Below are 24,717 nucleotides of genomic sequence, written 5' to 3' on the forward strand. Positions count from 1 at the left end.
TGCAACTTGAGCAAATGCTTGAGGACTTGGGATGTATTTATCCATAGCACTGTAAAAGAAATTGTGAAAAGGATTTTCACAAATCAGCCACTTTCCAGATGGCACCCAGGATTTGGGGTCCTCTCCTCTTTGTGACCCTCCTAGTAGTAATGCACAGCCTAATTTCCTTTTTGTCTTATATTGCACAGGAAAACATACTGCAGTTTCACTGTGACTAAGCAGAGACCAGGACCCGAGAGTAAGGCATGGGGATGAAGTTCTTACACGGAAAGAGAAAAACAGGCAGAGATTTGTGCTTTACCAGCCCCTCTCTTGGACCAGCCCAGCAACACAAGCATGTGTTTGTGCTGCTGTTCAGTGCTGCCATCACCCAGCAACCAGGGAAGCCACTTGCTCATCAGAGACGGCTCAGGACGGTGACCAAGTACCCCAAGAACCCCTCCAGGGCTCCTCCTGGAATGGTGTGATCAAGGGGTGCACCACTGTGCAGCCTTATCATGATTTGACCATTCCAAAAATCCTCTGGCTCGTCTGGGCACACAGGAATGGAGGGTGAGCCCAGCAACCCACTCACCCAGCAGCCCAGCCACACTGCAAGCAGATTTTTCTTTCCTCAAATATATCCATTATATCTCTTTATTTAGCTGAGATTCACTGAAACTGATTTCCTATAGAGTTGGTTAGGAGATTAAAACTGTATTTATTCCCAAGCCAGCCAGCCAGTATGACCCATTTGCTACAATGGATAGAGGAAATAAATTGCCTCCCTACTTTTTTATGTCAAAACTGCCCAAGATATATCCTCAGTTCATTGCTGGACTTTGGTTTGATTATTTTGTAATCACATGCTAAAGTACACAGTATGGGGAGGCACATTTTATTTGCTTGATAACACTTGTAGTGCTGAGCTGTCAGAGACCCCTCCTGAACCATCCTCCTCCTGCCAGGAGTACAGGTGGCATTCCAAAATGTGCCTCTGGTGTTCAGCTTGTGCAGGTCAGGGCTGTCCTGGGACAGAAGAGGTCTACAGCTGTCACATCAACCACCAAACCCTCTACAGCCACTGATTATCATCAGGAAGAAAAAATAACTGCTAAGATCCTTTCTTTCTTAGCAAAAACACATTTTAATTCTACCTTGGCATCAGCCTGTTGAAGGCAGTGGGCTTACATACAGCCAGAATTTTCTCACTTCCAAACAACTCCCAGCTTTGCACACAGGGTAAGTCCTACCACATTAATCTTCAGTATTTAAAAAACCTTTCTCATTGACCTACTTTGTTCTTCATATCAAGTAAAGAAAAGGAGAGAGGGTAGAAAGAAATACCATCCTTATGTGTATGCTAATGCTAATCTGCTTTTTCCAAAGGTTTAAAAAAATCAACAAGATATTAATAACTTATATTTACATATCTGTTCATCCCAAAAAAGAACACCAAACTATCAGACTACCTATGTCTCATGTCACCTCCTGCTGAAAGGTGGAATAGGACAGGTGTTTAAAAATTTAGTGTAATTGTTTTCCAGCAGTAAATGAGGTGAAGAAAAGAATACAACGTTCCATGAATTTGAGAAAGCAAGAGGCAGCCAGCTTAATATTCATGTGAACTATCAATGCAGGTTGCCAGAGATCCCACCCCAGCACACAAACCGCCTGGACACAATTTTGTTAGGAGATCAGGGAACTCATGCAGTACATTTGAAAAACCCTTCTTCAGCCACAGAATAAGCATTTTCAGCCAATTTTTGGATCTTCTGGTCCAGGCAACAATAAAATATATCTCAGACAAGCTGGACTACTAAAGAAATTGAATGCCTCATGCTATGACAATGCATTTCTCAACATTTTAGTCATTAATGTAGAAACCTCTTGAGCTGGCCAGATGCTCAGTTTCTGACATCACCGAAGTCAAGGGGAGTTTCACTGCTGCCTGGTGAAGCCATGAGAAAGAGCCAACAGCAGCTCCCAGGGCAACACCCTACTCTTGGCGATTTTTCATGGTACAGCCAAACTCAGTAGGCAAGGATGGCACACCACAGCAGACTGATGAGCTGCCCAGCCCAGACTCCTTGATTCTCTCCAAGGCCAGTGGAGGCTGCACTAGGAGGGATAGAGCACTGCAGCCTCTCCTCCTGCACTCACGCTCCTGACAGTCTGTCACCTGGGGACAGCTTTAGCCAGAGGCAGTAATTTTCTGTATTTAATAACTTTTGATGGATCTTTTCTACAGGACTGTTTTCTTCTGCTTTTTGAACTTGGATCAGGTTTAGCATCCAGCCAATATTTTGATATTAAGTGAGTGCACTGATCCTCCAAATACAGAGTTTGCTTCAGGTACTGTTTCGTTCTTGCCCGAGATGTCATTTTCCCCAACATGACCTTCTCAGAATACCATTGCCTGTTTTGGATGTGCAGAATTTGTTCTCCCACATTCCCTCCCAGTGAAAGCAAGTCCTTGTCTTAGGGCATTGTGAGGGATGCTCACGAAGGTTAGCTTCAGCCAAGGACAGCCAGTCTGTAGGCTCTCTTCAAAATCAGAGGTGAGAGATGATTCCTGTTATTCATCCTCCAGAGGAGTGTCTCTTTTCCTCCACTGATTACAGCCTCTGTCAGCTAAAGCCAGCCTTTGTGAATCACATCAGTACTTAGAATCAGGAAGCACTGCCTAACATTGAAACAACACTTGGTAGAGCCGATGCTTCTTTTAATATTTTAACAGATATTTCTGATAGAAAAACAATGATAATTCTGTGAAAAAATTGAGAGGTTTTTGCAGAGGGAGAAGTGCAGGAGTTGTATGTAACTAATGGTATATTTGTACTCTGAGCTAGTTTCTGAGAGCTGTGAATCTTGTAAGTATACACTGATATTTTCAGGGACTGAATTAGCATTCCTCAATAAGATCACTCATCAGGACTACTTGTGTGCATAAGAGCTGCAAGGTTTCTGGATAGCATTTGTATAAAAACAGGAATGTTCCTGAAGTGCTGTAAATGGAGCTGGTTTAATTGTCTATCCAAGTCTTGCATCTGATGACAGGAGCTGAGCTGAATGAAATGACACTTGTGTGCAATCAGTTGCATGTCTGAGCTTGAATGCTTAATGCAGAAGGTTAAGCTCAGTTTCACCAAGTCCAAGCAATGACTGATTTTCCTACACAGAGTAATCAAGACCCTGCCTCTAACCAGCACTCCTGGATTGTGGCTGGTATAATTTGATTCCTACTAAATCATCACCCTTGATGTTGTGAAAATTGGAATTGTAAAGGGCTGACGGATCCTTGTCGTCATCATATTCCAAGCCAGGGGCAGCTTCTCTGTCTCATTTTTGGCATCATTTCACCCTTGCCTGAAGGACAATATTGCATAGCTTCAGTTTTGTGGCTTTTCAAGGTTAGTGATGCACCTGCTGAATCACCCACGCTGTTACATATTTCTTACTAGGGAAAGTGGATAGATGTCTGCTTCTTCCCCGCTTTCAATCCTGTTGCATTAGATTCTCCCATCACCATCAAAGGACAAATATCTGCACTACCATACAGGCAGAAATTGGATCAAATGAAGGGGTAGAAAATAGCCCATCATAATGTAAACCTGTCCCCAACACTGAAAATACCCATGAGGGAATCTGTACTGATTTCCTCTCAATGATCAGCAGCAAAAGAGTTAATAATTTCACTTCTGATTTTTTTTTCGTAGTCTACCAGTCTTTTAACCACCATGTGTGCCTGAACCACTAGAAAACGGAAAACATTGACACTACAAAGACTCCTTAGAGCTGGGAGTTGAAAGTCATTGCAGAAAAAGAAGAGAGAAGCTCACACCACATTAAGGGTTATTGACAAGTTCTTTCTCACTTTGAGAAATCATAACTTGGGACCCTCTGCAAACTTAGGTAATGTCCTGTTTCAGGCCACACAATAAATGTCTTTTAACAATAAGTAGTATAATTATTTTCTTTTAACAATAAGTAGTATAATTCTTTACTTTTATATTTAAAAAACTTTATTGTGCAGAAACTGATGCGGATCCTCAGGAAATCGTTGGTTTGAACCACAGTACTGAGCAGGGCTTTCATTCAGCTTCTATCTTCTGGGACTGGTAGACAAACCAGCCCCAGGACCTCCTCCAGCCCTGGTACATGAAGTTCTCCTCAGCTTCCCCTGCAGATCTTCTCTCTGGCATTTGTTACTTTCCTCAGAATACATCCCGTTCTTCTCTCTGTGGCATGACAGACCTGAACAGAAAACTTTCTAAGGTTAGTTCCAAGTACTTTGAAGACAAGCTGTTGTATCTCTCTGCCATGCAAATGTGTTAACCCCATAAGCCTTAGCCCAAAAACTTCATCTGCTTTCAAGACAGGAGCTGTCAGTGACTCCCAGGTACTGTAGTTATCATTGTCCATCCAGACAGGCATGAAAAACTAACAACAAAAGTAGCTTTTTCTGCATTTCTCTAGACTTCATCAGGCTGTCCAACTTATTTCTTGGCACCAATTGTATTGCAGGTCATATCCTTATCATCAGGTCACTTTTTTTTTAACTCTTGGTGTCTCCTTCTTGTCTTGTAGCCAATTTTCCACACAATAAATCCACCTTAGACCATCTCTTCCCTTAATACTCATCTCTACTTCTCCAAATCGCAAGTCAAATTCTAAGGTGCTTCCTCATTTGATTTGCTGGAGTAGAACATATTTGTGGGGTATGGAGTGAGTAAGAGTGAAGTAAGGATATTTGCAATTTAACCTAGTATCTGTGCATTTCATTAATCCTTCCTCCATCAACCACTTAACCTTTATGGGCGTTCTTATTGCCTCTCATTGTATTGATTTCTGTCCATTTCTCCAATTTAGTGAGATCATGCAGTATTTTAAACCTGTCTTCCACTGCATAACTAGGTTTAGCTGAGGGGTAATTGACATCAATTTAAAGAATGAAAAATTAAGCTGAATATCCGGGCAAAACTTCCTAATGGTGAGATCTGCTAGAATGCATCACTATCTCTCCATGGGATTGGTTGCCGTTCCATTAGCATGTACATTAAAACCACACCAAAGGAATATAAGATTGTAGATTGGATAGAACAACCCTGAAGTAGGAGGGAAAAGACAAGCTGCAAAGCTTTGCAGCTTTCCTCCTATGGTCACATCATTCTGGGCTTGCCCCACTCCCTCCTCATACCACCCACCAGTTCTCTGAGGATGTGCTGATCCTGCAATATCAACTAATTACGGGGATGGAACCTACGTGGTATTCCCTCCAATACTATTGCAATCTCTGTGGTGGTGGTAGGAGTGTCATGGTAGCTATGAGACTTTCTCAAGGCCTATGGAACAGTTTTCTCACCCCTCTTTACTACCTCCTGGCAAGCTGTGGGAACAAACATTTCAGTAAGATCTGTTGCGATAAGAAAGGGTCATGGTTTTACACTAGAAGAGGGTAGATTTAAATTGGATATAAGGAAGAAATGTTTGATTTTGAGGGAGGTGAAACACTGCAGGTTCCCAGAGAGGTGATGAACGCTCCATTCCTAGAAACATTCAGTGCAGGACTGAGGAGGGCTCTGAGCAACATGGCCCAGCTGAAGTTGTCCCTGCTCACCCTGCTCACTGCTGAGGGGTTGGACTAGATGGCTTTGAAAGGTCCCTTCCACCCCAAACTGCTCTGTGATTCTAGGAAGAAAGCCAGGACACTCTACAAACCCTTGAGCTAGGTAGCAGTGCCCATGATGGTGATGTGTTCTGGAAGGCTCATCTCTCCCCAGTCTGGAAGCAACCAGGATAAGACAACACACGTGAGATCATAAAGTTGTCATCTACCCCGCAATATCACTTTGGCACAGTCATTTTCAATGGCATTCATCAGTTCTGTTACCATCCTTCACTTCTTAAAGAAATTACTATCTGATTAACTTTCCTAGCACAATGTTTGAAAACTGATTGCAGAAAGAAGCTGGGTTTGGTGAGGCACGGATCAGATACAGGAGAATAAAGACTTCTGCTTAAAATACACTGCTGACTTTTAGGTTTGAGACAGAGCAGTCTGAGCAGAAACAAGCGAGTTCTTTATGCATCTTGATGAAATAGTTTAATTGCAGGGATAGCCAGAAAGAAAGTTCCTCCTCTCCACCTTTAATGGAGAGGTTCTCTCATTTACAAGGGGGAAAAAAAGAAGCCTATTTTCATCTGAAGTTGTTACTACCAGCAACCACTTTTAATAAAAAGAGGAGTTCTGTCAACTCCTGAAAAATGGAAACATCTTTTTCAGCAACAAAACCCAATATATTTATCTCAAAAGCCAAGTAGGCTGGAATGCATTTTGTTTGGTGGAGGAGGCAACCTTTTTTCTTTCATGTTCTTGAAATTCATCTGCCATGAATAAGCAGATTTTTTAAAAAAATTAAATTTCCCTCTAAGAAAATTTTGAAAGAAACATTTCCACCAGCTCTGCTCAGCAGCAGGAATAAAATGGCTTAGAAATGGCTCAATTTCACAGCTGCTCCCCTGAATTTTTCTGAGAGCTGAGAGAGCAAGGAGAAGACTTGCCAGTTTCTGATTTTTCCTTAAGAAAGAAATTAGCAGATTATTGTGTAGCAATGGGGATGTTCATGGGACAAAGGGCTGACTGCAGACTCCACACTGGTCAAGAAGAAGAGAAATAATTTTCTCCATGGCAGGAGACTCAGGCTACAAATTTGTTAGATAACGAGTAGCCAGAGGCTGATACAAAAGACTAATTCTCTTAGTAAAACCCTTGGAGAGTTTCCCAATATGAGTCCAAGACTGGAAATCTGCTGGAGGAGACAGGAAGAAAATGCAGCCATCTCATAAGAACACTGCTTCTGGATTTCTTCATTGTGTTTTTTCTATACGGCACTTTTTGTTATTCCCTCTGGCTAGAACCATTGAAATGAAACTTATTGATTGAAATTTTGATCCTATTGATTTTACACATGAGATTTGTGCGAATATGAAAGAGCAGGAACTGCTCTGTAACCGCACCCATCTCCATTTATTCCCTGCTGAAGACATGCTGTAGGCTTGCTTGTCCATCTCAGTCCCCTGAGCTTCCAGAAATAAATTACCCAAAATTCAAATATACTGCACCTATTAGCTCACAAATGTGTAGTAGAATACACTGAGTTACCTTTTGCTTTCCTTTGCTTTTCTTTCATACCCCTTCTTTACTTCGTTAACCACATGTCCTATTTTTCCCTTTTGTTTCAGAGGGAGGAGGGATAATGGGAAGAGCATGTTCCGTGAGGAAGAAGGGATGGGAAACAACACTGGGAGGAGATGATGGTTGCCTGGAAGGAAAGAGCCTGTGACTTCATGCTTAAAACACTCTAAGTGCTATTAGAAATTCTATTTCTACCCCTAAGGAAATGGTCCTGGAAATGGGAACTGGTGAACTCAGGACAGCAGGTAAGATGATCACAGAGGAGGCAGTGATCAGAGGTCCCAAGTGGAAAACCCACACAGTGTAAGCACATGGTCACCCACACCCAACAGCACAAACAGCAGCCCCCTGCCTTCCCCGAGGCCTGTGGGGCAGCCCTGCATTCCCTTCCCACAGCACAGGGATGTTCCTGTCAAGCCTCCTGTAGCTGGGTGCTTTTTGGCAGAGAGGTGAAGTGGCTTTTAGAGGCAAAATCAGCAGCCTCAGCATTCACATTCTGAACAACCAAACCTCCCTTTGCAGATTTCTTGTGTACTGAAATGGCAGGTGTCCTTTCCATGGATCAGGTAGCAATCCTTGATTATCCTCATTTTAGTTTGATGCATTTTACCTTGCTGTGCTCAATACTTCTTTCCTCTCTAGATCTTTTTATAGCTAGATTGTCACATATCAATCAATGTTATGGATTAAATTTGAGTATATTGTAACTTGTCTCGGCCTGTAGGAAAGCATTTTAAACAAAGTTCTATTTATTTTATTTTCCTTGTTGACACTTGTTTTCTTCTCTCTTTTCCATCCTTGTGAAATGGCAAAACCTGTCAGGAAAATTGTGGGACTCTAATTCACTAGAATTCTTAAATCACTGTTAGATGTCATGGAATGGTTATGAAAAGAAGGCAGGTCATCTGGTGAGGTCTATGACCACACTGCAATACAAAAAACCCAAACCATCTGTTAATTACACTGATGGAAAACATAATCCAACATGGTGGTGAAACCTGATGCTTTGCATGGAGCATGTAACCGATTCACGTTGCAAATGTTGATCAAAGTGCCTGAGCTGTGAGGAGCTCCCAAAGGGCTCCTTGCAGGTCAGGTCACAAACACAGCACTGTGGGGTGGGGGCAGGCACAGGGTGTGGGTGCAGGAGCTGTGGGGGACCCTCAGGGCAGCCAGGGTTCCCACAGTGCCCGGGGCAGTGCCCAGGGGAGCCCAGTGCCCACGTACACACACCGCTGTCACATCCCCAAGTACTCAGCTCTGCGCTGCCGGGCCAGACCACAGAACCGTGGGATGGCCTGAGATGGAAGTGACCCACAAGGATTATCGAGTCCAACCCCTAGCCCTGAACAGGACATCGCCAAGAGTCCCGCCATGTGCCTGAGAGCCTTGACAAAATGCTTCTTGAAATCTGTCAGGCTTGATGCTGTGATCACTGCCCTGGGGAGCTCCAGCGCTCAAGCACGCTCTGGGTGAAGAACCTTTTCCTGATATCCAACCAAATTCCCCCCTGGCACAACTCCAGCCGTTCCCTCGGGTCCTGTCACAGCAAGGAAAGATCGGTGCTGCCCCTCCACTGCCCCTCCCGAGGAAGCTGCAGCCCACGATGAGCTCTGCCCTCAATCTCTTCTCCAGGCGGAACAAGCCAAGCGCCCTCAGCCGCTCCTCGTATGGCTTCCCCTTTAGACCCTCCACCTAGGCAGACCCCAGCTCTGAGTCACCGGGGGCAGCAGCCCAACACACGGCTTCTCCCTTCCGGGAAAAGGCGCCGGAGCCCGGGGCGAGGGGACGGGCACCGGGGCCGCAAGCCCCGCCGGTGCAGAGCGGGCGGCCCCGCCGCGGGCAGCGGCGGCGGGAGCGGGCCGGGCGGGGCGGCCCCGAGCATGCGCGAGCCGCGCGCGTCACGGGCGAGGCCGGCGGGAGCGCGCAGCCCGGCGCGCCCCCGAGCTCCCTCCTCCCTCCCTCCCGCCCGCCCGTCCGCCGCCGCCGCTCCCGCGCCTCCATTCGGCTCCGCCGCCGCCCGCCGAGGAGGGGACAGCGACAGTCGGGAGCACGGGAGAGGGACGCACCCTCCCCCGCCGCCAACCCGCTTCCTCCTCCTTCTCCTCCACCTCCTCCCCCGCCTCCGCCTCCGCCTCCCGGCCGGGAAGAGCTCGCCGTGCCCGCTGCAGCCCCGCTGGATGCACTGAGCGCTCGGGCGCGGGGAGAGAGGGGCAGGAGGGAGCCGGGAGCCCCGCCGCGGAGGCGCTGTGCTACCCGGAGCCTCACGGCCATTTGCTTTAATTCTTTTATTGCCCCCCGGCCGCCTCCTCCTCTCTGCCCGCGGGAGCCAGCCGAGGCGGCGGGGGCTGCATCCCCCCTCCCCCCCTTTTTTTTTTTTTAATTTTTTTTTTTTTTTAAATTTTCATCGCCGCCATGGGATGTACCCTGAGTGCTGAGGAAAGAGCCGCCCTGGAGCGGAGCAAGGCCATCGAGAAGAACCTGAAGGAGGACGGGATCAGCGCGGCCAAAGACGTGAAACTACTCCTGCTCGGTGAGAACCCGCCGGTCCCCCCATCGCCCCCCTTCTCCTCTTCCTCTTCCCCCGCGCTTATCCCACCTCATCTCTCTTTCAACAGGAGCCGGAGAGTCGGGAAAAAGCACCATCGTGAAGCAAATGAAGTAAGTCCCGCGGGGGGAGCGAGTGAGCGGCGGTGCGGGGCGGGAGAGCGGGGCGGGGGCTCGCGGAGGTGAGCGAGGGCCGCGGGCGCCATGTTTACCTGAGGGGACCGCGCAGACACCGCGCGGCGGGGCCGCCGCCGCTCCCGGCGCTGTCCAGGGCCCGCTGGTGCTGAAGCGTCGCCCCGCGGCCTCGCCCCCGGCGGCCGTGGAGGGAGGCCGGCAGCCCACCTTCCCCCTCGGCGCAGATGTCCCCGTGAAGCGAACCGCTGTCAGTTAAGCTTAATGTCGGGGTGTTGTCTGCCGGCTCTGCGGATTTAAACCAAGGCTCCCTATCACTTAAAGCCCCTTTTATTGAGCTTGTACCTTCTTTTAATTAATGAACGACGAGCTTGGCCACTCATCTCATTCAAACCTCTCCTGCTCTGGGATCCGAGTCTCCCTATGGTACTCGGCGCTGCTCATCGCTGGGGCTTCCCACACCCTCTTTCTGTCTTTAATTAGACATATCCGTGTAATAAACAGCACTGAAAAGCCCCACCGCAAGGTCTCTTCCAAGCATCCCCGTGGCTCGTGTAAATGCACCCCGTAGGAAAGCAGGTGCAGGGAAGGCTGATAGAGGTGGAGGTACACTTGTGGTGCGACTATTCTCCCCCCACCCATTTTTTTTTCAAAAATTACAATACAATTAAATATCCCGTCCTCCCACCGCTACAAACATGACGGGCTGGTTGGAGGCGGGCGCCATCACGGAACGAGCCTGGGCGCTGGTTCAGGGTCTGGATTTCAGCTGGGAGCTGTTGCCGCTTTGCGATGCTGGTGGTTGCAGAGAGATCTGTGGTTGGGAGGGGCCCCCCCGGGACCGGGGTTGCTTAGCGAGGGGAAGAGGCTCAGAGATGGGTGTGGATGGGACGCGGGGAGCGGGGTGCAGGTCCCGGCGCGGGGATCCGGGGCTGCGCGGGCCGACGGGCGGCTCCCGGCGCGGCGTTCAGGCGGTTCGCGCTGGACAGCGCCCGGCGGGGGCTCGAACCGGCGGCGGCGGGGCCCCTCCGGCACCGCGCTCGGCTGCCTCCGGAGGGGCCGGGGAGAAGCCTAAGGGGCTCCGGAATAAGCAAAGGGGGTCGTGCCCCTCGCAAGCTGCAGCCCTGAGCCCCCGTAGCCGCCCCGGGTGTGCGTGTGAGTGTGCGTGAGTATGTGTGTGTGAGTGTGTGTGAGTGTGTGTGTGTGTGAGTGTGTGTGAGTGTGCCTGTGTGTGTGAGTGTGTGTGTGAGTGTGTGTGTGTGTGTGTGTGTGTGTGAATGTGGGTGTGCATGTGCGCGTGCATGTGCATGCACCACGGGGGCAGATCTGGGCCTTCAGCCCAGCTCCCCTCCAGGCAGGGTGGCTTAGCCGGTGACCCGGATATTTCTGTATCAACTCCATGGCCGCTGTGCCCACCCCTCGGGGGTTCAATGAAACCATCATCCTTGCCTGAGGCAATGCTTTTCCCAAGGCACTGAGGGGCTGGGAGGTCTCACTGTGAGGAGAATCGCCTCCAGTGCACAGTGGTGTCTGTGGCTTTCCCCACTGACGTTTGTGTACCCTCCTTCTGTAGAGGCTCTGATTATTTCCTTTCACTGTTTGAAAGAGGGCTTTTCCCCCTTTCACCCCCACAGTTTGATTTGGGTCTGGGGTGGGGTAGGTTTGATTTGCTCTTGTTTGTGTGCAGAAGGTGGATCGGGAGACATGTCGCTGCAGATGAACAGCAATAAATTATTTAATCTCTAGGAATTGCTTCTGCAGAAGCATGCTGGAATGGCGGGTGATGGGTTTTGGTTAAAGGGAGAGGCTGTGGGAACTACAACAGCAGAGTGCACACATAGAGCCCATAGGCAGGAGGGCAGGCAGTGACCACACTGGCTACACATTAAGCCTACAATCACTCTTGTTTTCCAAAGAGCAGAGCTCTTGTTTTTTGAAGCAAATTATATCAAGATAATAACCTGTTTGTTGGACTGGATTGGTATATTGAGGACGGAAATATACTCGTTTTGTGTATGTGTGTATATATGTATGTATATATATACAAGCATTTCATTACAACTACTCAAAGTAAGGCATGCTAGGCTTGCAGCTTTGTACCTAATATGAAAACGTCAAGGAGGCTGCTATGGTGGATGGGCTTATCGTGTTGGAAATTGGGAGGCATCTGTGAGTGTGGAAACTCCAGTGAAGTGTGCGGAGGCTGGGGTGGGGACAGCGGTGTTGCTATGAGCACGGCAGCAGCATCTGGAGAGAGCCGCGCAGCCGCGGGTGCCAGGGAGAGCGATGTGCAGGGAACAACCCGGGGAAACTAACATTGCTGAAAATTAATTTAAATATAATGTAGGCATTAGCATTTCACCTGGTCAAGCTCCATTAGACAGCCTTGCTGAGAACCTAATGAATTCTTAATAAAGATTAAATCGCATGTTCATTAGATTTTGATGAAAGAGTGCTATTTTTTTAATACTGTATTATTGGTGTGCTTCTAGATAATAAATCTCATCCTCATGAGTGGCTGAAGCAGCTTCACACTTGGGTATTGCCTTGAAAACAAGCACAGGAATCTACAGACAGATTGGAGAATGCTAAGACAAAGGAACAGAGAGCAGACATTGTTGCCTAGGACTAGAAGAGGTTACACACTGCCCAGTTAATCCTTGAAATGTTAGATAGCAGGAGCGGAAGTAGAAATTACAGTAATTTGAGAGTGTAGCCAGGATGTAGATAAGAATTTGTAAATGTAATTCAGGATTTTTTAGTAAAATATTTGGAGATACCTTTTAGCTGATGAGTGGGGGGTTATCGAGCAAAAAAAGAGGTACTGGTGAATGACAGAGAGGGTGAACTGGAGTCTGGAATGTACATCTCAAACAGTGGCAACACAGGCTAGGAATGACACTTTTCTTAGCACTCATGGTTGTTTTGACACCCTTCAGCCTTGCACTTTGACTATTCCACCTTGGCTGATTAATTTTGCCGTATTTTTTCACAACCAGTTTTTTCACAGCAGTCCAGATACTTTTACCCATGCCTCAGAATGAAGGGTCAGAGCCAAGCTAGTCAGAGGAACAGTTCTGAAAGGCATGGTTGTGCCATGCAAGCCAATGAGACTCCGGAGTGTGCCACAGCATTCAGAATCAGGCTGTGTCCAGATTCTGTTTTCACTCAGCCTAATCTAAAAACCATCTGTAACCAAGCAAAGCTGGGGCTTTCCTGTGAAATCCAAGCTAGAAGGTGAGAGTTACTGGACAAGAGAAATTCATCTTCCACTCACACCACCTTATCTCAGTAAATTAATGATGTAGGAGTACAGTGGATGTTAAAATTTTTTAGACCTTATCTATTCAAATAAATGTTAAGCATGTGCAGAATTTGGAACTTATAATATTCTTTTCTGGAATACCTGGATTGTAGCATGAAATCAAGACTGATGTTATTCTAGGATATTTTTGTGGGGACTTAAAACTCTGGTGAATATGCTTCATCAAAAGCCCCAGCAGAGCAGGACACTGAGCATATCTCCATCTCTTACTGCTTCACGGGACACTTAAATCCGTGCAACAATCCAGTGGTGAGCAGAGTTGGACTGCTCAGGTGGGGACACCATCCGCTGCCATCGGCACAAGGCTTCCAGGGAATTCAGTGTTTAATTGTGCTTACGCAGAGAGGCTGATTTAGCTGGCATGGCTTCAAAAACAAGGTCCTGCCACCTACTCAGCAGCCACCGTTCTGGTTGGTGAGCCAGGGCAACATTTCACCTCCCCAAACGAGGGCTTAGCAATAGGTGTGGCATTCCAGAGGAGACATGGCTTTACCTGGTCACAGGAAAAATCTTGTGGCTTGGTTTTGGATTTTGCTTTTGCAGAAGCAGCAGCTTCTGTCCCCTGCTGAGCTGGGTGCAGAGAGCTGGGTCCAGGTCCCTTTCACAAGATGCCGGAGCTTCCAGCACTGCTTGTCCTCGAGAGCAGCTATGTGCCTCTTCACCAGAAGTGCTGGCAGTAACTCAGTTGATAGGCTTCTCTGCTGTGCCAGTCATTTTCACAAAATGTTTTTTGTGTTAAGTATGAGAAGGATGGAAATATACAATCAGGAGAAAAATACACTAGTGTACAGTGTTTATCTTGAAATATCTACTATCTTCTCCCCAACAGCTATCAGTCCCAACAGCCGGCTGATATATTGTTCTGACCTTTTTCAAAAAGCCCCTCAAAACAGCCCCAGGTTCTACTTGCTCTCTATGTAACCAAATTACTTATAATCTAATGAACTTCTTCAGTGAGAAGCAATCCCCGCCCACTGGTTTTACAGCAATTTGATGCCAAATGCCATTGAAATGAAATGATGTGTTGTGAACACCCACTTCAGTGCTCTTTGCTGCATGTCTGTGTCTCAAATCCATAGTGATTTCACACTTGCAGCCCCTTCCCTCAGGAATACTTCACCCCACAGGGGCTAACAGCGCAGATGCTGCCTCTGCAGCATCTTCCCAGGGACAGGGCTGCAAACTGTGTCTTCATGGTCTGTCCCACTCCCCAGCACAGCTCTTCTGCCCTCTGGCACTGGGTGCACAGCCCCACCCTGCTCTGCTTCCATCTGGGATCGTGGTGTGAACTGGCAACCCAGAGGCACGAACCTCACTAGAGCACCAGGTCAGGCTGAGCCATCCTCATCCTTGTCTCCTGGTGTTTTCCAGGATTTCTGTGATTTAAAGCCCAAAGTAGGGCAGTGACAGGCTGCACCTGGCCAGTATTTGAGCTGGGTTTCAACAAGCAGGGGAAAGAGCTGCAGCCTAAGCAGGGAAAGAGCTGCAGCCTTCCCAATGAAGTTGTGTCATTCTCCCAAGACCTGCCCCAGCACACTCTGCCATGGGTGTGCATTTGGCACCGTGCATGTGGCACACAAACCCCAGCAGGAAGGAGGCTTTGGTGGGGCTGTTTGGCAGTGGAACCTGCAGTGAAAGCAGTAGCAAACTGCCTGCTGGGGCAGCTCTGGCATGTTGGGATGGCAGCTGGGCAGTGCGTTGCCTGCCCTGAGCAAGGCAGGATCTCCTGCCAGGGTGTCAGAGATCATCCCAGTGGAGGCTACTGTAGGAGGGGGCTCTCCCCTCACAGCAACTTTTTTCCCCACCTTCACAGATGCTTTCTTGCGTCTCTGGATGCTGTGGGTGTCATGTTCCACACTTTGCAGTGGCACAGCACAGGGAGATTGCCCCTGAAACAGGCAAGAATAAGAGCTGGGAACAGAGGATCATAAGGCTGTTCACTGTGGCTTGTAGTTGAAAAGGGTAATCATGTTTTCAGCATTTATTTCCTTCCTCTTGGATTTTTAATTGTGCCAAAACATTAACAACCATAGTTCCTTCTTTTATATTTAAGGTTCTTGTTATTAGACTGAGAGAGATTTCAGAGTAAAGCAGTAACAATGTTAGGAGGCAAGATGGAATACATTTTGGGTTTGTGTTTTTTCTTTTTCCTTGACAGTTCTTAATTTGTTTCTTGTTTTAGGGACTCATAAAAGTAAAAATATCTTTCAGTGACAACAATGAACTGCATAGCTTCTCCTCTTCCAACCCAGTTTAAAACCTTAAAAGAAATTTTTCTGTCATATTCTGACATGACACATCTAGTCCTGTTGGAAATGTTTTAGCAATCTAATGAGATGAAAGCAGTTGTTTTAATGAGCTCGGAAGAAAGAGACAAATCTGCTACACAAATGTAACCAGGGATCTGTTTTGTTTTATGGCTTGGCTAACCCAGAGGTTTTAAGAGACATTAGATTGACAAATGAATTCGGTAACAAATTAAAGAAGGTTGTGGTTTTCCTCTTCAGTCTGTCCTTTCCCATTTGTCTGGCATACAACTTCACACCTGATGTGAGTTCTCCAGAGTGCTTACCTGAGGAATATGGGCACAATAATCAAAATGGGTGAAGAATGAAAAAGAGACAAATAATGGAGGTCAAGGCATGGTGTTGGCTCTTCTGTTTGGTCTGGTCAAGAGAAATAGTGAAATGAAGAAGTGCTTCACTGACGGCCAAGACAGAAGCAGGTTGTTGGAGAGTAAGAGCAGTCAGGAATGTCTCACATACTCATAATTACCTCATTTTCTTCAGTCCCCTTTCAGAGTTACAGCCTGCTTCTGCAAGTATCAAGCTCCCATGGTTTCTCCTGTATCTGCAGGATACAAAATCACAAATGAGTGTTGAAGCTAGTGGATATGCAGCCAGAAAGCATGATGCAAGTGCAGGGTCCAAGAGCTCAGTTTTGCAAACTCCTGCTCAGATAGTGAAGAAGGCAAAAAGCTTTTCCAGTGAGGCAGCAACCATACACAGTGCACAGACAGCCCCATCCTCTACACTCTGAAGTCCGTGGTTATGCCCTGACTGCAACTGATTGTGAAAGATGGGATTTGGTCCTTAATTTATTACGTTGGTTTAAAGAGGAGCTCCAGCAGGTGAGAATTGCCAAAACCTCAAATTCAAGTGGCCAGGGTGTTTAGAAGTCTAGTCCCTTTTCCTGATGCTATTGCAAATCTCCTGGTATTTGGGGGTTTGTGTAGAGCCTGAAATTATTTCTGTGGAGCCTGGACTCAAATGATGACTGGATCAGTTCTGGTTTCAGGTGGTCTTTGCTTAAATGTGTATTTTGTTTTTGAAAGAAGAATTCCAGCTCTCCTCACTTCAGAGAAAAGTTAAAAAATAAATTACCTTATTCTAGCCTGAGTACTCAAGAATTGAGTATTCCCAAAATGAAGGTGAGGAAACCAAATACATCTCAATTGCTTGGTTACTTTTGAAGCCTGATACCTTTTAGCATCGGTGATATTGAAACCAGCAACCTCACTTATTTCAAATCAATTTGAATGCTACTGACCCCAAATCCTCTCTGTGAGCTCACTGGACTTTGGGCCAAGTTCTTCCTACACTGAAGATGATAATCTGTTCAATCTGTAGGTTTTATGAGATGTGATGAATTTCAAATGTTTGTGTGACACTTGGTGGGATCCTGGATGTTGCTAAGTTTCATTCACAAAACCAAAACCAGGAAACAAAAGGATCTGGAAGGCATTGGCACATTAAACCTACAGCCATTTTTCTTGCATTGAATTTTTTTTTCTTTTATTCATAGAGGGAAATACTAATGATTTGTGCCACGTATTTTCTAATGCTGAATAAATGCTCTGCCTAATGTAAAAATCCCCCATAACCATTAATTGAATCATTCTCATTTTATTTTTAAGACCATTCAGGAAAATGATAGATGTAAGGGAGGTTGGAGGATTACAGTCCTGATTATAAGATGTTCTTAAGAATCTGCCTAAAATCAGAAAAGGCAAAAGGCTGAAAAATGTTACTGAGTAACACAAAGCAAAGGAACTGATGGTTTTCTAGTGCTGAGAAAAAAAAGGAGAAAAAAAATTTTAATCCAAGACTCAATCATTGTGTACTTACTGCGATATTAGAATAAAACTCTTGATGGAGGCATTTCTTAACTTACCAATATAATTCTTACTGTCCCCAGCTTTCACGTTAATTGAGAAAGAACTGTGGAATGCCCTCAGAAGGGAGCCCAGAAAACTGTGTAGTAAGCTGATATCACGCCTGTTTTCCAATTGCTAATCAATAAAGTTTTTGACATTGAAAGGGAAGGACTGGCAGAGCTGGAATTACTTTGTTTTTCTTTTTTCTTGGGCATGTTCTGCTTTACTTGGTCACCAAAAATGATTTCAGTTCATCGACAAGCCTTTTATCTGAGTATAACATCTGTAAGCTTAAAACAAAGGAGCTGGAATACAGCAGTTTGAAAGAGAGACACGCGGGGTGGGTAACACAGGCTCTTCCTGCAATATAAAGAGTTTGGACCATGGCTGTTATTAACCCCCCTCTCCCCATCAGGCCCATCTGTGGGGTCTTGTGTCCTCAGGAGCCAAAGACAATTTATCATCTGCTCTGTTTGTTACAGGATAACTTGTGCAGTCTTTCAGCAGAAGTTCTGCTGGTTCGTGTTGCAAGAGTTGCTTATGGGAAAAGGTTGGGAGATGCCGATCCTAGTAAGTGCTTTGAGGTGTGATCTCTGCCAAAGCCCAGAGCTCTTGAGTGACTGTTTAGGATTGAGGTGTTCCAGGAAAACTGGGAGCAGGTTTCAGCAGAAGGAGGATCCAATGCAGGTAGGAAATACAGAGTTTGATAACAAGGAAAGGGATTTTCTTTTCTTTGGCATGTGTCAGGCTACGTAGTGTAGGAATGGGGAGATCCATGTTTCCACTGGGAGGCCATGAGGGATGTCTTCAGTTGAGTGGTTCAGCAGCCTTTCAGTTGTCCAAGAGAAAAATTCCTCTTCAGAGAATTCATGACCCCAGTCTTACACCTTGGCAGGGAGGCTGGCAGTGGGCATTTTTTCTCTGTGCACGTCCCTCCTCTGAAACATAACCCCCCAAGTGCTTAAAACTGTCTGAAAGGCAGAGCAGTGACTCATGCTTTGAGATTCCAGCAACTTCAGACTTGTATTAAATTCTCTTGTCTACAAGAGCATAATCAACAGCAACTTGTACACACCATAACAGTCTGGTACAAGACTTGGAGTATTTCTGCCTCAGCTGGAAATCATTACAGAAGGGAATAAGATGAGAATGGCCTCTATTGAGGAAAATATCACTTAAATGATAAAAATGTGTACTACCTCCTAGCAGAATTGGGTGGTTTATCCTCACTCTCTTAGAGCTGATTGGATCTAGTAGCTCCAGTTTTAAGGCATTAAGTAAAAGTGTATAGGAAAGGCTAAGTGCACAAAATGGACATTAAGCAGAATTATCTAGGTAACAAATGTGAAGTTTTATATGTGGATTTCTAGAGCTGTGGTGTGTGCTAACAGTGATATAGAGATGTTTCCCCCCTGCCAGTACAGTGCTCCTTATTTATTACAGCTGGACCTTGCTATAATCCAGCTCCTGCTTTTACAGCAGAGGCAGAATATCTCATTTTGATGTCTCGCAATGAAATAGTCCCATGTATACATTTCTGGAGGAATTTTGTGTGGAACTGGTGCAAATCAGCTCTGGGTCTCTCCAAAATTCATAGTGAGATCTTAAAAATTACTTTCAGGGCACCACAATGTGGATCTGCATGCCCGAATTTCAGACTGCAATAGCTAAGGCTATGTGAATTTGTCATCCTCTCCTGTGCTTCTAAATGGTTGGCATGGCAGGGCACGTGCTTCTCCACAGAATGAAGGCTTCTGCTCAGCTTCATCCACAGGAGAGAAATACCATCCTTATAATGAGTTTTAAATGTAACACAATCAGCTTGGCTTCTTAAGTAGTGCAGAACTGAGTATTTGATCCAGTGCATTTTGGGAATCTGTTTTTATTTACTCACAGCCTCTTTACATCTATAAGCAATGTGAAAGGGTGTTACAGCAGGGGTGGTTACAGGGTGGTTTAGCTTGTTGCAAATAAACCAGCTCTTTCCACTGGCCAAGGAGAGTTCTTACTACAGTGCCCTTGGGAGAATAAGAAATCAATCACTCATTGCCAGGATGGTGTACCGATGCCCAGGTGATAGATGCTCCTTTCCAAGGTTAGGTGGAGACCCCATCTCACATCTTGTAAATTCTAAAATGGGCAGATTTATATCATTGGTATATCTGTATCACCACAGACACTGCAGAGCTTTTATCATCACATTTTGTCAGGAACACCAGCACAAATCACTGGGATGAAAGAAAATTGTCATGATGAACATACACCTCAGAAAGTCATCATAGTGTTCATTAATCACCAGTCACTCTTCGGTGATTAATTATTTAGCCAAATTGGAAAAAATTTTCCACATGAATGAGGAGATGTTTACTTAATAAAGCAGAAAGCTCCTAGAAGCATGCCCTTGTTTTCCTCAATTTAGCGGTATGATAAATTTATATCCTCCTGCTTTTGCAGCTCAGGAAAAAAGCCATGGTGCTGTATCAACTTGTTGCTGTTGGTTTCTGTCCAGCCAGTTCTTCAACAAGAAACCTGATGCTGCTCAGTGTGTGCATTTAAGATGTTTGGATGGTAGATACATGAGCTGATGGTCATGGTCTGTTATCTGCATCTCTCTGTGTGCCCTGAGCCCTTGTGAAACACTGGTAAGGAGGAACAGGAGAGTGCAGTGCCAAATCCCAGCTCCAGGGTTGGCCTTTCTCCAGCACTGACTGATGGCATCAGGATCACATTAGAAAAGAGGAAGGGCCCCCAATACCTTCATCCTGGCAACAGCCTTGTGCTTAATAAGAATTCCCCTGGAAACGTGTCCTTGGACCAGCCAGATCTTACCTCTGCAGTGAGGTGGGATGTGCAGGACAGAGGAAAGCCAGTGTTGGCACTGGGGAATCCAGGTACTGATAGCAAATCAAAATCTTGGTATCTTCTGTGGTGATAGTGATGTCTGTTCACTGTCTTTCAGCATAGCTAATATTAAAAGCATTCAACAACAAACACGTGAAGAGGAAAGAAACACTAAGAGAGCCCATAAATGGCAAAAAGACAGTGATTAGTAATTTTAGTATGGTTCAGTAAATAATTCAGAATCCATCCTTTATTTTTCTCTGTAAGTTTTTATTTATCTACTACTTCTGTTTGCTGATACTTTCAGGAAATCTCTTTATTTTAAATTCATATTTAGCTGAACAAATTATAAAGTTTTTCCTAAGTGACAGAGTATGAAAATTGAATTATTACACTGGTACTTTTAGTTCTAATCAGTGAGATCAAATTGTACTAATTTCCCCATCTGTGATTAAACAAATAGGTGAGGCCTTCTGGCATAAATAGATATACCGTATACAGGATTAAATTTAAATTCTGATTTTATTCACTACTCCTTCATGGTCTTTAAAATAGGTTTTTGGAGTTTCCAGTAAAAAATTGGAAAAAAATTCTGACAAAGTGTCCAGAACAATAATACAAACCCAGCCAAAGTGGTGTATTTAAATTCTAAAGTCACTGTATAAATATACTGAGATTTTTAAAATAACCAAGATCATCACATTTTTAGTGGCTCCATCACTAACTTGGGCACACACTGGTACAGCACAGAGGCTGTCTGAAGCTCTCAGACACATCCTGCTCAGTCTGTTCTCCAGGAGAATCCTCCTCATTCAGCAGAACGATTGTCTGGATCCTCCCGAAGACTCGCTCCGTGTTTAACTCTCCGCTGCTGGTTTTCAGCAGCCCCGCAGCTGTGTGAAGACTGTACAGCTCAGCACTGCTGCACTGAGGCCACGGGACTTACAGGCCTTCCAAATTAGAGCTGCAACTAATCTGTATGTGATTAAGTTTAGGAGGTAGCTCACGTTTCATTCATGCTCAGACCCCAAACCCCAGAACAACTGAGTTTTCTAATACACATCAGCACATCAACATCAACAGGGTTGAACAGAACTGGTTTAACACCTGAGCCTTGCTGAAGACCACATCATTTCTGTTTGTGCTGATTGCCACCCAGTTTTAGTGCCACTCTGTGTATCTAACCATTGTCCAAATATTATTCTGTTTCTTACTCCTTTTGGAAAATAAAAAATCAGGGGAAAAAAATGATCCTTGTGTTGTGGGCTTTTTACTGCCACATGCATTTCTCTGTTGCCACAGAATCTCTCAGGTACCAGCTTTCGAATTTATTTCAGTTACAGTTCTTTGCCATGTTACTTGTATAAGGAGAAGGAAAAAACACTGGTTTTAGGAAGAGCAGATTTAATTGTAGCATTTTATATGTATTTAATGACGTCAAGAAATTAGGTTGTGTGAAATCATCTGGAATTAAATCTTCCTTTCCCCCCCCCTACTTGGTGCTCACAAAGCAGCATCTGAAATGTCATGTTCAGTTTTGGATCTCCTAAATCAAAGGGTTAATCACTGATAAACTGGGCCCTCCAAGGTATTTGGGCTGGTGCACAGGTCGAGTAAAGGGAGGCTGAGGGAGTTGAAGAAGAGAAAGCTGAGGAAGACCATGCTGCTCCTTTCTACCACTCAGAGAGGGCCAAGAGATAAGGTGAAGCCAGACTCTTCTTCGAGATACACAGTGAAAGATTAGAGGCAACATAGAAGCATTTCATGGAAAGATATATAAGGAAAAAATGTTTCATGGGGAGGTTGAAGCAGAAGTGGAACTGGACCCAGGAAAAGGGAGAGTCATCATCCCTGAAAATTTTCAAAACTCAACAGGACAAGGACCTGTGCTACCTGGCCTACATGAGATGGTAGCTCTGCTCTAGACAGGGACCTCTACCCCAAGTTATTCAATGATTCTATGATGAGAAAATCCAAATTAGTCTTCTTACTCAGTGTTCCTAATGGCAATGTTGACCAAAGATTTACCTCTCCAGGTGGAAACCAGAAGGACAGTGTTGCACAGCACTAGCAGAATTTTCCCTGCGAGTGCATAAAAAGCCAGGCTTAGCTGGGACTGTTTGGTTATCATTCCTAATTCCCCTTCCTACCACTTTGGTTTGTTTCTTTTCTTCTGAGTGTTGTCTTCTTAGATTTATTCCATACAGCATTTTACTGGCAGCCTTCTGAAATCCTAAGCTGGGGTTTGACTAACATCTCGTTTTGTTGGTGATGTCTGTCCCTACCAGCTGTGGTGGTATGGTGGCACTTGTATGGTCATATATGGCAGTGCAGTGAACCAGACTGTGGCAATGATATGAGTTAACGTAACTCAAAAAAAAAATCCCAAAAACTCAGAAAGAAATGTCTGTCAAATGCTCCCTTAAGGCAGCAATGTACTGAGGGTTGAGATGTGGGCTTGTATTGAAGGATTCGGTCACTCCTGGCTAGTTCTGTGTGCTAGGGCTTAATTTTTGAGGGTAAATCAGTCACATTCAAGATTGAAAAGCAGTTTCTAAGTTCTTCTGTACCTTTAGGCGTTTAAATGATGGGTGTTTTTTCCCAAACCAGCCTTATTTTCTCTATGAGTTCTTGTAAAAGAAATGCAAATCTCTTACTGGCTTGAAATTTCTGTGTTGTTTAAATAAATTTCCTGTGATGCATAACGCAGTGAAAAGGAAAGTGCAGCCATTTGTTGCTGTTTCACTGCATTTAGACCATCTTTCAAGCTTCTAGAGGTCAAATCCATTTAATCTGGTTATGCTATTTCAATCACATTTACATTTTTAATGCAAAGCTCAGGTTTGCTTCACACTAGAATGATCGCTCTGGTTTTGTAACAAGCTTTAGTCGTCCTGGGCTTTGGAGACTTCTCTCTTCTATTTTCCCTCAGCCTTAGACACAGTCTTTGTCATTTATAAGGTAACTTTCCCTCTTGAGGTGCCAAAATGTTACAGAATCCTGATTACAGGAGTGCTGAACAACATTTTCAAATTCCATGTTATTGGGAGCAAATTTTGAAGCCTGACATTGACGTGGTTACCCTAACCTTGGTATCCGGTGTGGTTTTCATAGGTCACTGCTGCCTTTTAAAGGGAGATACAGAATTGCATCTTCACCCATCTCCCATTCAGACAGTGAGGTACCCCAGTGCTCTTCCAGCCTCACAAGGGCTCACCAGTTCACAGCTTCATTAGGACACCTTTTGTGCTCTTACTGTAAATAAACCAGGCTAGAAAGTCTTCCTTGTGAAAGATATTTGTGACATTCATAACTTCTCAAAAGCTCTAGAAGGAACCTGCCCTATCCCTTCCCTCTGTAAGTTTTGTGTTTCCTCTTTTCCTTATGAGAAGGCTTTCCACTTAAACACCTTTTTCCCCAAAAGAAGATGCTATATGTTAAGGAACTTAGGAAAAACCAAGAAAGCACACCAGGCTGTTTAGTGTTCTTTGAAGCCCCACTTGCTTCTGAATTGGAACAATTCACTGCTCCCATTGTCTTTTGTGGTAGTAAGTGCTAGCTTCAACTGTGTTCCTGCATTATCCCCTAAGGAAATAGAAAATAAGGCCCTAAATGTTTGTTTTGTTTACTTGTTGCATCAATTACAAACATGCAGGAGAGAAATGGCCAGCCTGGCAGATGTTTAGCACCACCAGGCAAGAGAAGAACTTAGTGCAGATAGTGAAAAAGAGGCAGAGAGGGACAGATCTTAATCTTTTGAAGCAAGAGTCAAACAAGCAATCATGATCAAGTTCAGGCTTTGGATAACAAAACAAGGTTGTTTGCTAAGCAGTCATCCAGAAGACTGACAGCAGCTTGATACAACAATACCTGGACTGGACACCGACTTCTTTATGTGAACCTTGCTCAAAGCAAGTGCCAAGAGTAAGAGGATCAGAGCTGACAGAGCTGTTAAGAAGGGCAAAAGCTGGCAGCAAAAATGGCAGCCCCCCATTCACAGTGTAGGATGTGACCATAAGAGGTTGTCAACAAGAGAGATCCTAGCAAGCTCTCTTTTCATGGTAAGACTCAAAGACTAACTTCCTAAATGAGACTGAAGAAGCAGGACTCAAAACTCTACAAGCTAAAAGATACAATGATACAATGTGCTTTTCCTTTTTAAAATACATCCTTCCATAACCAACATCAAAACACAGGGGAAAAGGACAGAAACTGTTTGAATTCAAGTTCAGTTACAGGCAAGCTTTCTTTAATCTCTGATTTATTCTCTCCTAGAATATGTATCCTTAATACATATTATTGCGAGTAGTGGTCCTTACTGTAATTGGAGAGACACTGAACCATTTGCCCAAAGCTCCTACAGTAAATATCCAACAGCAGTGTGATGAGTGTAAAAATAAATGCAAACCTACATAGGTACAGAAGTAGATCTTATATCCAATTGCAAAATCACATTCAATTATTAATGACTGAAGTGCTGTAGTTTTTCACTAAGTAGCAAAACATACCCTGAATATCTCTCAGGTTATGTCAGATTGG

The 24,717-nt window shown here is 45.0% G+C and overlaps 1 protein-coding gene and 1 long non-coding RNA gene across 3 annotated transcripts in view; both read left to right on the forward strand.

Annotated features, from left to right (window-relative positions):
• Positions 1-9,143: 9,143 nt before the first annotated feature.
• The window catches only part of GNAO1 (G protein subunit alpha o1), a 142,723-nt gene continuing 127,149 nt past the window's right edge, over positions 9,144-24,717 (forward strand). Inside the window, exons 1-2 of one of the 2 annotated variants that reach the window (XM_068202813.1) lie at positions 9,144-9,710; positions 9,796-9,838. In XM_068202813.1, the coding sequence (XP_068058914.1) occupies positions 9,593-9,710; positions 9,796-9,838 (161 nt within the window). In that variant the 5' untranslated portion in view covers positions 9,144-9,592. The remainder of the gene's footprint in view (positions 9,711-9,795; positions 9,839-24,717) is intronic. The other variant, XM_068202812.1, reaches the window with a different exon arrangement.
• LOC137481248 (uncharacterized) lies at positions 14,688-22,543 on the forward strand. Its single transcript, XR_011003415.1, has 2 exons — positions 14,688-16,311; positions 17,820-22,543. It is a non-coding gene; the product is annotated as an uncharacterized lncRNA (long non-coding RNA).

Source organism: Anomalospiza imberbis, chromosome 12 (assembly GCF_031753505.1).
Source record: "Anomalospiza imberbis isolate Cuckoo-Finch-1a 21T00152 chromosome 12, ASM3175350v1, whole genome shotgun sequence".
NCBI lineage: Eukaryota > Metazoa > Chordata > Aves > Passeriformes > Viduidae > Anomalospiza > Anomalospiza imberbis.